The sequence below is a fragment of the Sinocyclocheilus anshuiensis genome, unplaced genomic scaffold (genome assembly GCF_001515605.1).
Source record: "Sinocyclocheilus anshuiensis isolate Anshui unplaced genomic scaffold, SAMN03320099.WGS_v1.1 scaffold620, whole genome shotgun sequence".
Classification (NCBI taxonomy): Eukaryota; Metazoa; Chordata; class Actinopteri; order Cypriniformes; family Cyprinidae; genus Sinocyclocheilus; species Sinocyclocheilus anshuiensis.
In genome coordinates, this window is record NW_015557087.1 from 96822 (window position 1) to 110266 (window position 13445).

The 13445-nt window shown below is 36.2% G+C and overlaps 2 protein-coding genes across 2 annotated transcripts in view; both read right to left on the reverse strand.

Annotated features, from left to right (window-relative positions):
- Window positions 1-2568, reverse strand: part of LOC107677019 (uncharacterized) — a 4867-nt gene extending 2299 nt beyond the window's left edge. Inside the window, exons 1-5 of the mRNA XM_016471800.1 lie at window positions 2490-2568; window positions 1685-2005; window positions 1396-1590; window positions 573-944; window positions 158-478 (exon numbers count right to left, since the gene is read on the reverse strand). Coding sequence (XP_016327286.1) covers window positions 158-478; window positions 573-944; window positions 1396-1590; window positions 1685-2005; window positions 2490-2568 — 1288 coding nt within the window. The remainder of the gene's footprint in view (window positions 1-157; window positions 479-572; window positions 945-1395; window positions 1591-1684; window positions 2006-2489) is intronic.
- Window positions 2569-3920: 1352 nt separating this feature from the next.
- The window catches only part of LOC107677031 (cingulin-like), a 25379-nt gene continuing 15854 nt past the window's right edge, over window positions 3921-13445 (reverse strand). The window contains exon 22 of the mRNA XM_016471818.1: window positions 3921-3957. Coding sequence (XP_016327304.1) covers window positions 3934-3957 — 24 coding nt within the window. The 3' untranslated portion in view covers window positions 3921-3933. The remainder of the gene's footprint in view (window positions 3958-13445) is intronic.

Below are 13445 nucleotides of genomic sequence, written 5' to 3' on the forward strand. Positions count from 1 at the left end.
CACTATGTCTGTACTTTGTTCGGCACTGGAAGCTTCTGTCACCAAGCTCTTCCTGATTCTGATTTGTGGCCGAATGATGTTTGGGACAACAGCACTCTTGCGCATGTGATTATTGCTCAATTAGATTAGATTACAAAATAATGCTTTAAAAACACACCTTTCATCACCAGCCTCATCTCATAGCAGGTTTTTTCATTCACTCTGCAATGATACCACAATTCATCAGTGGCGACCGCTTTTCTTATAAGCAAAGATCCGTTCTTTAGTTGTCTCGCTCTCTCAAACAGGGGGTTCGGGGGTTTCTCTGTGCTGCTTGAGGGCTTGTTTGGAGCGCGATACTGGGTTATATCTGTTAATTGGTGACCATTAATGACTTTCCAAGTGACTCGTTCAGTTCTGTTTTGTAGAGGATGTTCAGAGCATGGCAGTAACACTTGCGAGTTTAGCGTTGCATGGACAGAGTTCAAAGTTTTACACTCTGAAACAAGAGAAACACAGAAGTAGTCATATTATACATGTATATGGCTCTCCAATGGTGGTTATTAGCTTGGTTGAAAAATCTGCATTCTCACGTATAATACTCAGGTAAAATTGTGTTGCATGAAGGCAGTCCTGATCCTTGTAGACCTGACAGTCATAAAGACCACCATCGGATAATCTGATGTCTTTCAGATCAAGTGTAACATTTCCATCATCTTTCCTCACAGACCATCTCTGGTGCTCTGATGCTGGAGAGATGTCTGGATACACCAGAATGTCTTTAACCGGGTTGATACTGTGTAGTTTGACTGTTAGAGAATCCAGCGGGTGGGTTGTTGATTGGCAAGAAATAGACATGCTGTCACCATGTAAATGGCTTATGTTCAACTGATGAACCTGCTTGCAGGGTCTCTCTGTTTCGGGTAAAAGGGAATAAAAAAGAGAAATGAGACATCCTGAGAGAACTGGGACATAGAAAGACAGGAAACCACCAAAGGGTTTACAATTAAAAAAAAATAAAAAATCAAATGATCCTCTTGATTGTCTGTGTATAACGCCTTACTCAAGACGCAACACTTCGTTCTGCTTTGACTTTGTTTGGAAGTATTTTTGTTGATGGAGCAAAATTAGACCACCTGGCAATTTTGTGGCCAAAATGTAAGTTGTTAAAATGTAAATTAACTTGTCTATTGATCTGTCAAAAGCAACAGCACAGTCATGTTGTTGGTAACATAAATGTTACCGCAGCTGTTATTAACTGTTACAATTATTATTATTGTCTGTTCTCTTTACTATTAGTGTTATATTTCATTTTATTACCTTAAATTATGTGTATGTCTGCACCATGTCGGCACTTTCTGCACTGGAAGCTTCTGTCACCAAGACAAATTCCTTGTGTGTGTAAACACACTTGGCAATAAAGCTCTTTCTGATTCTCTGTGCTGCTTGAGGGCTTGTTTGGAGCGCGATACTGGGTTATATCTGTTAATTGGTGACCATTAATGACTTTCCAAGTGACTCGTTCAGTTCTGTTTTGTAGAGGATGTTCAGAGCATGGCAGTAACACTTGCGAGTTTAGCGTTGCATGGACAGAGTTCAAAGTTTTACACTCTGAAACAAGAGAAACACAGAAGTAGTCATATTATACATGTATATGGCTCTCCAATGGTGGTTATTAGCTTGGTTGAAAAATCTGCATTCTCACGTATAATACTCAGGTAAAATTGTGTTGCATGAAGGCAGTCCTGATCCTTGTAGACCTGACAGTCATAAAGACCACCATCGGATAATCTGATGTCTTTCAGATCAAGTGTAACATTTCCATCATCTTTCCTCACAGACCATCTCTGGTGCTCTGATGCTGGAGAGATGTCTGGATACACCAGAATGTCTTTAACCGGGTTGATACTGTGTAGTTTGACTGTTAGAGAATCCAGCGGGTGGGTTGTTGATTGGCAAGAAATAGACATGCTGTCACCATGTAAATGGCTTATGTTCAACTGATGAACCTGCTTGCAGGGTCTCTCTGTTTCGGGTAAAAGGGAATAAAAAAGAGAAATGAGACATCCTGAGAGAACTGGGACATAGAAAGACAGGAAACCACCAAAGGGTTTACAATTAAAAAAAAATAAAAAATCAAATGATCCTCTTGATTGTCTGTGTATAACAATATTAAATTTATAAACTGACTTTTATATCAATTTTGGATAAATATATTGTCTGGGTTAATCTTTGCGCACACACACACAAATTAAAACAAAGACTGTCCTTAGTGACACACTTTCTTGCTTTAAAATTTAAGCTTTACACACTAGCTAACAGAACACATTTTTTTTAGCACAATTGTTAACAATTTTTTTTACAAATAAGTAACAATTACGTAACTTATGAATGACATTGATCATATTCATGTCACACCCTTGTCACATTTACACACCCACAGTACATTGATTATATGCATATCTCTTGTTTGTATGTTGGTTAAATGAATTTGACTTCATATAAAATACGCTTACCTTTGCATTCTAATAACGCTGCCATTAGAAGATACAGGAGTTGGAAATAAGAATGCTGAAAACTCCTCATCATATACAGATGCTCACAGCAGGACAGCTGAACTCTATATGAGCACAGGCCACATCACTTCACTTTCACAGAGCTGTTTTCAGTTACTCCAAATTTAATGCGGAAGTAGGAAATATGGTCTAATTCTGTGCTCATATAGAGGCCTTCAGTGAGCAATGGGGAGTCATATTTGCTACTTTTAAATCTTAGAATAGCAGATGTATTAGAAAGCTGCTGTTAGATGTAGAGGATGGAAATGCAGTTTGAAGACTAAAAACACCCCATCAAATAGATAGTTTCGAGTTTAGCTCACTGCAAAACAACTCATATGAGCACAGGCCACAAGACCTTTTACCTTCACACAGTTGTTTTTGAAGAGCCAGAGTAGGAAATGTTATCTGTGCAAAATGTCAGAGACGTGCAATTTTGCATACATTTTAAATAAATTGAAAACAGTTAGCTACATGAGTTAGTTATTTTTAAGATAACATATACATTTTCTCTGTAAACACCTATTAAAAGTTGAAGTCTAAGCAGAGAATGAAGTATTATTCCTTTCTAAACCTTGATTTCTCATCTCTAAGGGCTGTAAAACAGGAACACAGGTAGGATGCATGTTTTGGATTATTAATGCCATTTCCCTTTGACTAACTTTTGCTATGTTACACTGTAAAAAACTATGAATACTCTCTGCTAACTGACATTTTTGGAAAGATGTACAAAACTGCAATTTTAATTTCCCTCTCTTAACATTCACCTAATGAAATCATCAGTGCTCATAATCAGTGATTGGAAACTTAAAACTAAATTCAATCCTGTTCCCTCCATCTGAATTCATTCACTTTATACAAAAGAAAGTTTCTTATTTCTTCAATTTATCCTTAATTACTTAAGTTAAATTAAAACATTAAAATTAAAACATTATGGTCTCAAATTAGGTCAGTAATATTCTCAATTCAGTTACTAAATGGCTTCAACTCTCTTTTTTTTACACTCAAATTAAAGTGATCATTAAAGCTCTTTCACAAAAGGCCCTCTAAGGTGGAACTGATGTCTAGATTAATGAAAAATCCATGTCTGAAATCTATTTGACTCAGTGACAGTGAAAATGTTAGGTGTCTCGGTGTGTGAAAAGCCATTTTCCCATTTTATGGACATAAAATAATTTAACCTGAGATTGCACATCTGGTTTATACAGTAATTATGGTGATGTGGAGTAGCAGTTAAAGCTCAAGAGTGGAAAACAAAAGACTGGAGTTTCACTATCTATTATCAGTTTTACAGCAGGACAGAAGTTACTGTGTGTCCAAAAATGAAGCATCAGTTCTTTTCCGTAATCAACGGGCAACTCTCATGCACACCCCATTCCACAGATTCCTCTCTCAGTCTTCAGCAGGAACTGGTCTGTAGGTTGCTCTCGTGAGGATGGAGGTTATGCTGGAATGATCATCCATCATTCATGACAATCCATCATCATCATCATCATCAGAGCAGAGCTGAGCACTGAAGACTCCAGAGCTGACTGTCGAGCCTGCTGGATCTTCCTCCTGAGAAAAAAAAAAAAAAACGGTTTGACAGTAGTGTCTACCAGTGTAACACTATACATCCATGCATACTTTCTCCAAACCGCTTATCCTCTGTAGGGTCACAGAGATTCGGAGGACTATTCCAGCATCTCTGGTAGGGGAAACACCCTGGTCAGATGATCAGTTCATCACAGGACTCAAATGTAAAACTTTAAAAAAAAAATTTTTTTTAATATTACTTTTATTTATTTATTGTCAATATTTGGAACAGTGGTTCTTGAAAGTTCTGGAATCAAAAATGTATTGTGGTTAATTAATTTACACATATCGACACTCCTTTGCGTCAAAAGGTTGAGATTTACTAATTTATAAAGAGATTCTGTGATTCCAAGGATGTGCATATGATGTGATGAACAGGGTGTGACAGTGGTTTTTCACAGCATGAGCAGTGTGTGCGGCTGATCTGGGGGAAGATCATTTGTGAGTGAGGTTTAGAAAGGTAAAGACCTTAAGATATTAGAAGTGTGAGCAGTCTGGACACTCCAGTATTTTAAGAGACACACATTGCCCTCTGCAGGCTTAAGTGAGCATTACATTATAGACTACAGTAATGGACTTCATACATGCACATATACTGTAGTAGATCATATTCTGAATACTGCACCAAGCACATCAAAATAGCAAATCAGCCATAACTGCTTTCTATTAAAAAAACAAAACTTATTTATATGAAAAGTGATTTTAAATACTCCACCATTATCGTCTCTCTCAGTCACACACACTTACTTAAAGGGGACATATCGCGAAAATCTGACTTTTTCCGCATTTAAGTGCATCTCCCAGAAACCGTGAAAAAGGACAACTCAGTAACTTTGTTTTGGTAAGCCTTTCTCTGCAAGCTTGTGAAAAAAAACGAGGCGCTCAGATTTCGCTCCCTTGGTGAGCAGGAAGGGGGTCTTATTATAATATCACGCCCCTTAATCTGCATGTTTTGGCACTGCTGTCACTTAATGCACAGATCTAATATAAACATGCAATTTCTTTCCCAGCTGTTTACCTTCACACACATAACCGACTGTGTTTTTGTAACTTATGTGTGTTTTAAACATAAACTTCAGTGTATTTGACAGTTTAAGTGCAATAAGACATGAAACAGAACTTACTTTAGTACTCACGTGCTTTCTGTGCGCGTGCTTCGGATGTGTTCCCTATATCAGAAAACACTATATCAGAAGTTTAAACTGATATGGCTTTAAAACGCATGGTTTCAGCGCATATACATGATTATCAAAACCAAACAGATGTTTTTTTTGGCAGAGTGAGGTATCAGCAGTGCTCAACAACAATGATTTGCAGAGGGTCATTGCTGCCTCACTCCAATTTACATTTGTTGATCTTGTTTTTAAGCCTTGCAAACTTGTTAATGTTAACGATGAACAAATGGCCAAAAAGACTGGAAGCTCAATGCATTCAAATGAGTTGAAAATGATAAACAAATCGGCATTGTTGTCACTGTTTTCCAGAAAAAGTATTTTTATCCACCTTACTTTTAACAAAAGAGTGGATGTGGACATTTTTACCTTGAATTTGCAGGGCTTCCGTTGTCATTTCCATTTATTTCCTCTGTACTAAAACAGCAGATTATGCCGCTTGTCGTTTGATGTTGCAAACGGCTATTTTTTATATTATTTTAATTTATGAAATTATTTAATCAATTTTTGACCATAGCCATAGCCCAATTAAATTGTGTATTGCAATAAAAATATTATTAAAATATATAAAAATATATAAAATTTATATATTTTAAAAAATATATAAAAATATATGATAGACATGATCGCTTTATATGATGAACAGATTTAATTTAAGCTTTTATTTACATATAAACACATCAAATATGCCAAGCAAGTTTCTGTTTATCATATTTTGATATGCTCAGTGTAAGCATGCTGATCAATGCCAGTATGTTTTCCATTCAGTTTATAGACATTTCCATCAACCCTAAAGTGCAATGCATAAATTAAAATGCCCTTGAAAAATAAAATGTGGGAAAATCCCTCATATTTACACAGTATATTGGGTCATATTTTTAAAGACTTTTTAGTGTGTAGTAAAGTCTGTTATGTCAGTCCCTATAAGGCAAGGCCTTCTATCAATGGCTATAAATCTGTATAAAATTGCATTTAAGTTGTTTTATTTGGTAAAATGGTACATAGAAGAAGCATTTTCATTGTATAATACTAAGTCGTTTATGAAAATTTGCTGGAGGCATTACACTCATTTAAAAACAAAAATAGAAAATTCAAACAAACATTAAAAACAGTAATTTATTTCACAGCATTCTATTATCATAGATGTTGTCTGGATTGCACGCGGGAGCTTCTGTTTGTTCACGCCAGCTGTTGGGGGATAAAGTTTACAAATTAATTTGGTCAGCAAAAAGTAAATTCTTTGAATTATGTGCACTTTGCAGATGTACAGTATACATACTGTACAAGATGCCCATTCTATAAAGTGAGATAATAAATTCTACAAAACTCTTAAAAATTGCAATGGAAGCTACATACGTATAGCATATATTGTTGTGTAGTTTATGCCAGTCATGAAATTCAGACTTGAGAGGAAGTGCAGTGTTACATTTGGCATGTTTCACATTTGTTGTGAATGTGTTTATATGAAGTTTTTAGTAAAGAATGTAAATTAGTCCAAACCAAAATTATGTGATTTTATCCCAGCTTAATTGTTAACATATTTTTATGTTCAGGACAGATATGAAGTGAACGATTTAAAGGGGTCATATGATGCTATTTTAAAGATCATTATTTTGTGTATTTGGTGTAACAGAATATGTTGACATGCTTTAATGTTCAAAAAACACATTATTTTTCAAATACTGTACATTATTGTAGGTCCTCTATGCCCCGCCTCTGTCAAACGCGTCGTTTTCAACAAAGCCCCCCTCCTTTGACAAGCGCAGTCTGCTCTGATTGGCCAGCTGACCCAGTGCATTGTGATTGGCCGAACACCACAAGCACGCGTCGGAAATGTAACGCCCCTTACCATAATCGCGAGCTTCAGCTTTCAATGTAACTATCAAGACAGTTAATAATGTCGTTAGTTTTACCATCAGTTCAAGCCCGCTGCATCAACACTACTGCTGTTCCTGAAACCACGCCTTCTTTCTTTGCTGGCATTATGCTAATATTTCCACATCGTGACGTAGCCATGTGGGGGCGTGTTAGAATGAGGCGTTTTAGGTAGGCGTGGTTGACTCTTAACTTTTATAAAGAATATCTCTTTGGATTTGAGACTTTAGTCTTTGCAACTTTACAGATCTTCTTTATGCACCAAGAGCTTGTAACACTCCAAACAGAAAGGAAAACTTGCATCATATGACCCCTTTAACTATTGCATTGCAGTAACTTACAGGTGGTCATGGTTTGTAAACTACAGAATACAAAGGGATATCCAACCCTGCAAGAAAACAACTTTTATTAAATACACTTCATCAAGTATATTGCACATATGTTGTAAGGACTTACCATGAATATCACTTACCTCCTGAAATTTCAGGTTAATATATGGAAGAAGACAGTTCAATTCAACTACAAGACAAAAAAAAGAAGTATTTTACCATGTGATCAACTTCCACCATCATAAAATGGCATAAAAGTTATAGTATTACAGTTTCTTCATTTCATCATCATGATGGCATGATATGAACTGGATTTCACACTTCATTGCAACACACTCAGAATTTGTGGACTTTGGCTGTTGATTTTGCTCCTTTGTTTTCTTAAAAAATATAGAATGACACAGACGGTCAGTGATATGAGGACACACAGAGACACTACTGTGGTCATCACTACTACTGTCAGGTTAGTCATCACTGTTTCACTCTCATCACTGTTGTTGTCTTCAGTCTGACCAACAGGACTGTCAGCTGGGGTTTGAGCATCTGTGATTAATAAGATATACTTAAATGAACATCATCATCTGAGCCAGTCTGATTAAGTTCCTATTCCTGTAACTCAGCATTTAGTAGAAGCACCTTCAGCAGCAATTACAACCTAAAGTATTTTTGGGGTATAATGTGACAGGTTTGCACTCCTGGATTTGGGGATTTTCTGCCAATCTTCTCTGCAGATCCTCTCAAGCCATGTCAGGTTGGATGGGGACTGCAGTGGATAGCCCTTTTCAGGTCTCTCCAGAGATGTTTGATTTGGTTCAAGTCCGGCCTCTCGCTGGGCCACTCAAGGATATTCATAAAGTACTGCATTGTCTTGTCTGGGTGCTCGAATGCCTCTGTCTGGCCACTCTACCATAGAACTCAGATCAGTGACGTGCTGCAGTGATCTCCACACATGATCTCTGGAGCTCAACCAGAGTGACTGTCAGGTTCATAGTCACCTCTCTTACCAAATCCCTTCTCCCCCTGATTGCTCAGTTTGGCTGGGCTACCAGCTGTAGAAAGAGTCCTGATTATTCCAAAATTCTTCCATTTAAGAATTATGGAGGCCACTGTCTTGGAAGCCTTTAATGCAACTGTGTTTCAACACAATTGTGTTTCTGCTCTGATATACATATTCAGCTGTTAGACCTTATATACACACATGTGTGTGTTTTTCTAAATCATATCCATATTTGAATTTGTCACAGATGTATAGAATTATCTCAAAGATGAACATTAACTTTCTACAAGCTTGTTTAAACATTCACACATTCATATTATAACCAAACATGTTACAACCCTGTGGTTCTCAAACTTTTTTGGTCTGCTTTATAATACTCACTGCTCTAACCACAGGCTACAATCACCACAACGTTACGTGACTTACATGTTTACTGTATTACCATAATCAAAACAATAATTTAGATTATTGATCTTCACCACAGGTCACATTTTAATAGCATAGCTTAACTTAATCTTTCAAATTAATCAATGTCTGTCAGAGAGTCTGCACTGAGACTTTATAGGCTTAGAAATATTGCATTTCAACACACCTTTCATCACTTCATAGCAGGTTTTTTCATTTACTCTGCACCGATACCACAATTCATCAGTGTGTACTGCATTCCTTATAAGTAAAGATCCGTTCTTTAGTTGTTTTGACCTCTCATACAGAGGCTTCAGGAGTTTCTCTGTGCTGCTTGAGGGCTTGTATGGAGCGCAATACTGGGTTCTATCTGTTGACTGGTGACCATTAACAACTTTCCAAGTGACTCGTTCAGTTCTGTTTTGTAGAGGATGTTCAGAGCATGGCAGCAACACTGAAGAGCCTGGGGTTGGATGAACAGAATCCAAAGTTACTTACCAAAGTTACAAACAGGCTTCCTTATTATTTGTTCATTTCAGAAACTGGCAGTCTCACCTTTGACCTTTAGGTTAAATCGAATTATATTAAGGCAGTCCTGATCCTTGTAGACCTGACAGTCATAAAAACCACCATTGGATAATCTGATGTCTTTCAGATCAAGTGTAACATTTCATCATCTTTCCTCACAGACCATCTCTGGTGCTCTGATGCTGGAGAGATGTCTGGATATATAGGATGTCTTTATCTTGGTTGGTTCTGCATAGTTTTACTGTCAGAGACTGCATCGGGTGGGTTGTGGTTAGGCAGGAAATAGACTGTCACCCTGAACACAGTTTACGTTCAATTGATGAACCTGCTTGCAGCGTCTCTGTGTCACCACTGAAAGGAAATGAAGAGCAAAATGAGACAAAGCACTAAGAGAACGGAGATGTGGAAACCACCACATCGCTTACAGTAACAAACAGCATTTACTTTTTATTATGAGTAACTGGTAACTGTACTTTTTAACTGGTTGTACCTCTACATGCATTAATACATTTTAGGAAATGAGAATAATACATTTTAGTGAAAGGCTACAGAGGATACAGTGAAAAAAACAAATGTTGTAATGATATTTTTTCTTTTCTTTTCTCTATTCTAAGTATGAGTATAAGTTGTCTAAGTATAAGTTGTGTTCACCAGTGTTTAGTAAAGCCGTGGGTGAAATGGATAACTTTTCAGACTTCCAAAAAGGGCAAATCAAGGGAGCCTGTTTAGCAGGAGTGTCTGTAACATTCACAGCCCAAATTGTTTGGTGTTTAAGAACAAAAGCCTTTACACTGCCAATATAACTGTGTACACAAAGCTTGGCAAGACATCTGTAAAAAAAAAGAAAAGTGGTCAAAAACTGAAAGTGAATGACAGAGACATGTTGAACACTAAGAAGGACTTTGTCTAAACAACACAGAACTACTGCAGTGAAGGGACAGAAAACCTCAATATTCACATTGCGGACATGTATCCACAAAATTCGACCACAGAGAACTTCATAAAGCCAACATCCATGAAAGAGTGGAAATTGCTAAAACTTTAATCACAGACACTGATGCTAAAATGTGAAAAAGATGGTGTCATAATCATAATGGACAGTTGGAGCACCAAGATGAACGCCATCATCTGCCCTGGCCAGACAAATCACCTGACTATTTATCAAACCACTATGGATAGTTTTGGAGAGAAGTGCGAGAAGCGGATTCTCTGAAGCTACTGGCAGATGTTTTGATGAACGACGATCGACTGGAGACTATACCAAAGTTGTATGAATCTATAAGAAGGTTGGAGGCTGTATTAAAGGCAAAGGGTGGTAAAACACCCTAGTAAAGAAATAGAAGGAAAAAATAACGCATATTTACCAGGTGTTCACATTATTTTGTCCAACTCCTGTATATATTAGTCCCTATATATAAATTTCCTACAAATGTATTGTCTGGAGGTTAACAGTGATTTCCAAATTGCACGTCCACTATGTAACATATGAATGACAACATTTGAATCATTATTACTGCAATGTTTCTATAATACTGCTTTGAAATGATGTCCACTATGAAAAGTGCTTAATAGAATAAAGACATGCCACGATTACACATCCATATCACACTAGTTTGTATGTTGATTAAATGAATTTGACTTCATATAAAAGACGCTTACCTTTGCATTCTAATAACGCTGCTATTAGAAGATACAGGAGTTGGAAATATGGAGACTGAAAACTCCTCATCATATACAGATGCTCACAGCAGGGCAGCTGAACTCTATATGAGCACAGGCCACATCACTTTAACAGAGCTGTTTTCAGTTACTCCAAATTTAATGCGGAAGTAGGAAATATGGTCTAATTCTGTGCTCATATAGAGGCCTTCTATTAGAAAGCTGCTATTAGAATTTGTAGAAGATGGAAATATGAAGACTAAACACATCACACAGACCTTATACATTCACAAAGTTGTTTATGATCTTTGTAAAATGTGAGAGATGCACAATTTCACAGACATTTCAAATCACCAAATCAATCAGCTACATGATTTTTATTATAAAAACAATATAATATATTCAACATACTTAAAGACAAACTTAGTCAGAAAGTATTATATATAAAATCTAGATGTAAAATATTTGGTGTTCCGTACTGTTACTGTCACTGCTGCCGCCAGTATTGCCACTTGTATAAAAACAAATTTTGTTCTTATACAAATTTAGTTTCGAATCTAACACTCAGTTGTCTGTACTGTTTGTCTGTACCATATGTCTATGACACATCAGCTACAGTATGTACAAAATACAAGTACACCATAAGCACACCATAACAAAAGACAATGGAGAAGAACTACTAAAGTACTGGATTTATTTTTGATAGAAAAGATTTTGCTTACAGAAAAATACAAACCTTTGATTTGATCAGTGCTTAATGCAAATTCTAAAACCAATAAATACAAAATACATGTACATAAATCATTCTTATTTACGTTGGAATAAGAACAATTCCAAAATAAAATAAAAAATAATAGATTTACAAGGCATTGTAGTGGTGTTTCATTCACATGAATCAGATGCTGTGTGCATAGATAAAGTCCTGTAGATATAGACAAGAACAGGCAGCTTGGTATCAAAAAATGAGTTAATGTGTCTGCTAAAGGATTAAAAGACTATGGTAGAAAATATCAGTTATTTCACTTACTTTATATAACATTTGCTTCAATGTTATACAGTAGATCATGTGCTGGTAAACTAACAAAATAAACAAAATTAACTCTTTTCATTGCTTTACCGTCAGGAATGAACAAACACTGATTTGTCTTTTAGCCAGTCGGTTAACGATTAACATGTTTGGTGAAAACAGAAACACTAGTTGATTAGTGATTTCACCTAAAAACAGAAAAGACAGAATTTCACAGTGCAGTTGATTAAGAAAAGCTCTGCTGTTTTATAATGCTAAATTACATTTGCTACAGGCAAGTCAGCACTGAACTTGAATCTCATTCTTTAAGTTCAGCATTTGTATGGAAATAGAAGGAAATATAGTTGAAATGTAAATGTCTTTATTGTGATTATGTTTTTATAAATTGTATTTTAGCATCACTGATGCATCTGTGCAGTGCTGATTCACTCGTACCTGGAACTTCTCTGCCTTTTTCCACTCTGTAAACATAAGGGAATAAGTGTTTTTATGAAGAGTTGGAGTCTTAAGCAGAGAATGAAAAATAATACCTTTCTTGTTACTAAACCTTGATTTCCCTCTTTCTCGTCTATTCCATTGGAACAGCTATATGCATGTTTTGGACTATTACCTGCATAGCTCTTTGTGTTACTATACTACATTAAAGTGACAAACTTTTTATTCATTTTTCTCCCATTCACATGACTACTCTCTGCTAACTGGATTTTTGGAAAAATGATCACTGCTCTGTTCATTTCCCTTCTTCTAATACCCTGATATCCTTCATCTCCCATGAGCCTCTCTTAACACACACACAATGAAATCATCAGTGCTCATAATCGGTCACAGGGCCCTATCTGTTAATTCACTTTATACAAAACGTATTATTTCTTCTATTAATCCCTAATTACTTCAAATAAAATAAACCAAAATTGTTTCAAATTGTCTTTGCTAATTTGAGCTGAGGTGAAATTCAGTTTCTAAATGGCTTCAACTCTGAACTGATCTCCTCTAAAAAGGTCTTATTTATACTAAAGATTTAATGATTTAATGATTAAATCATTAAGGCTTTTCTCATAAAAAGAGTCTCTAAGGTGGAACTGATGAATAAAGCCATGTCTGAAATCTATTTGACTCAGTGACAGTGAAAATATGTGTGAAAAGCTGTCGTCCCGTTTTATAGATGATTTAACCTCAGATTGTACAATCTGATTTATAAATATTGTGATGTGGTGTAAAGGACAAAAGTGGAAACCAGAAAACTGGAGTTTCTATTATCAATTTTAGAGCAGGACTGAAGTTACTGTGTGTCCAGGAATGAAGCATCAGTGAAGAGGAATACCAGATTCCTCTCTCAGTCGTCAG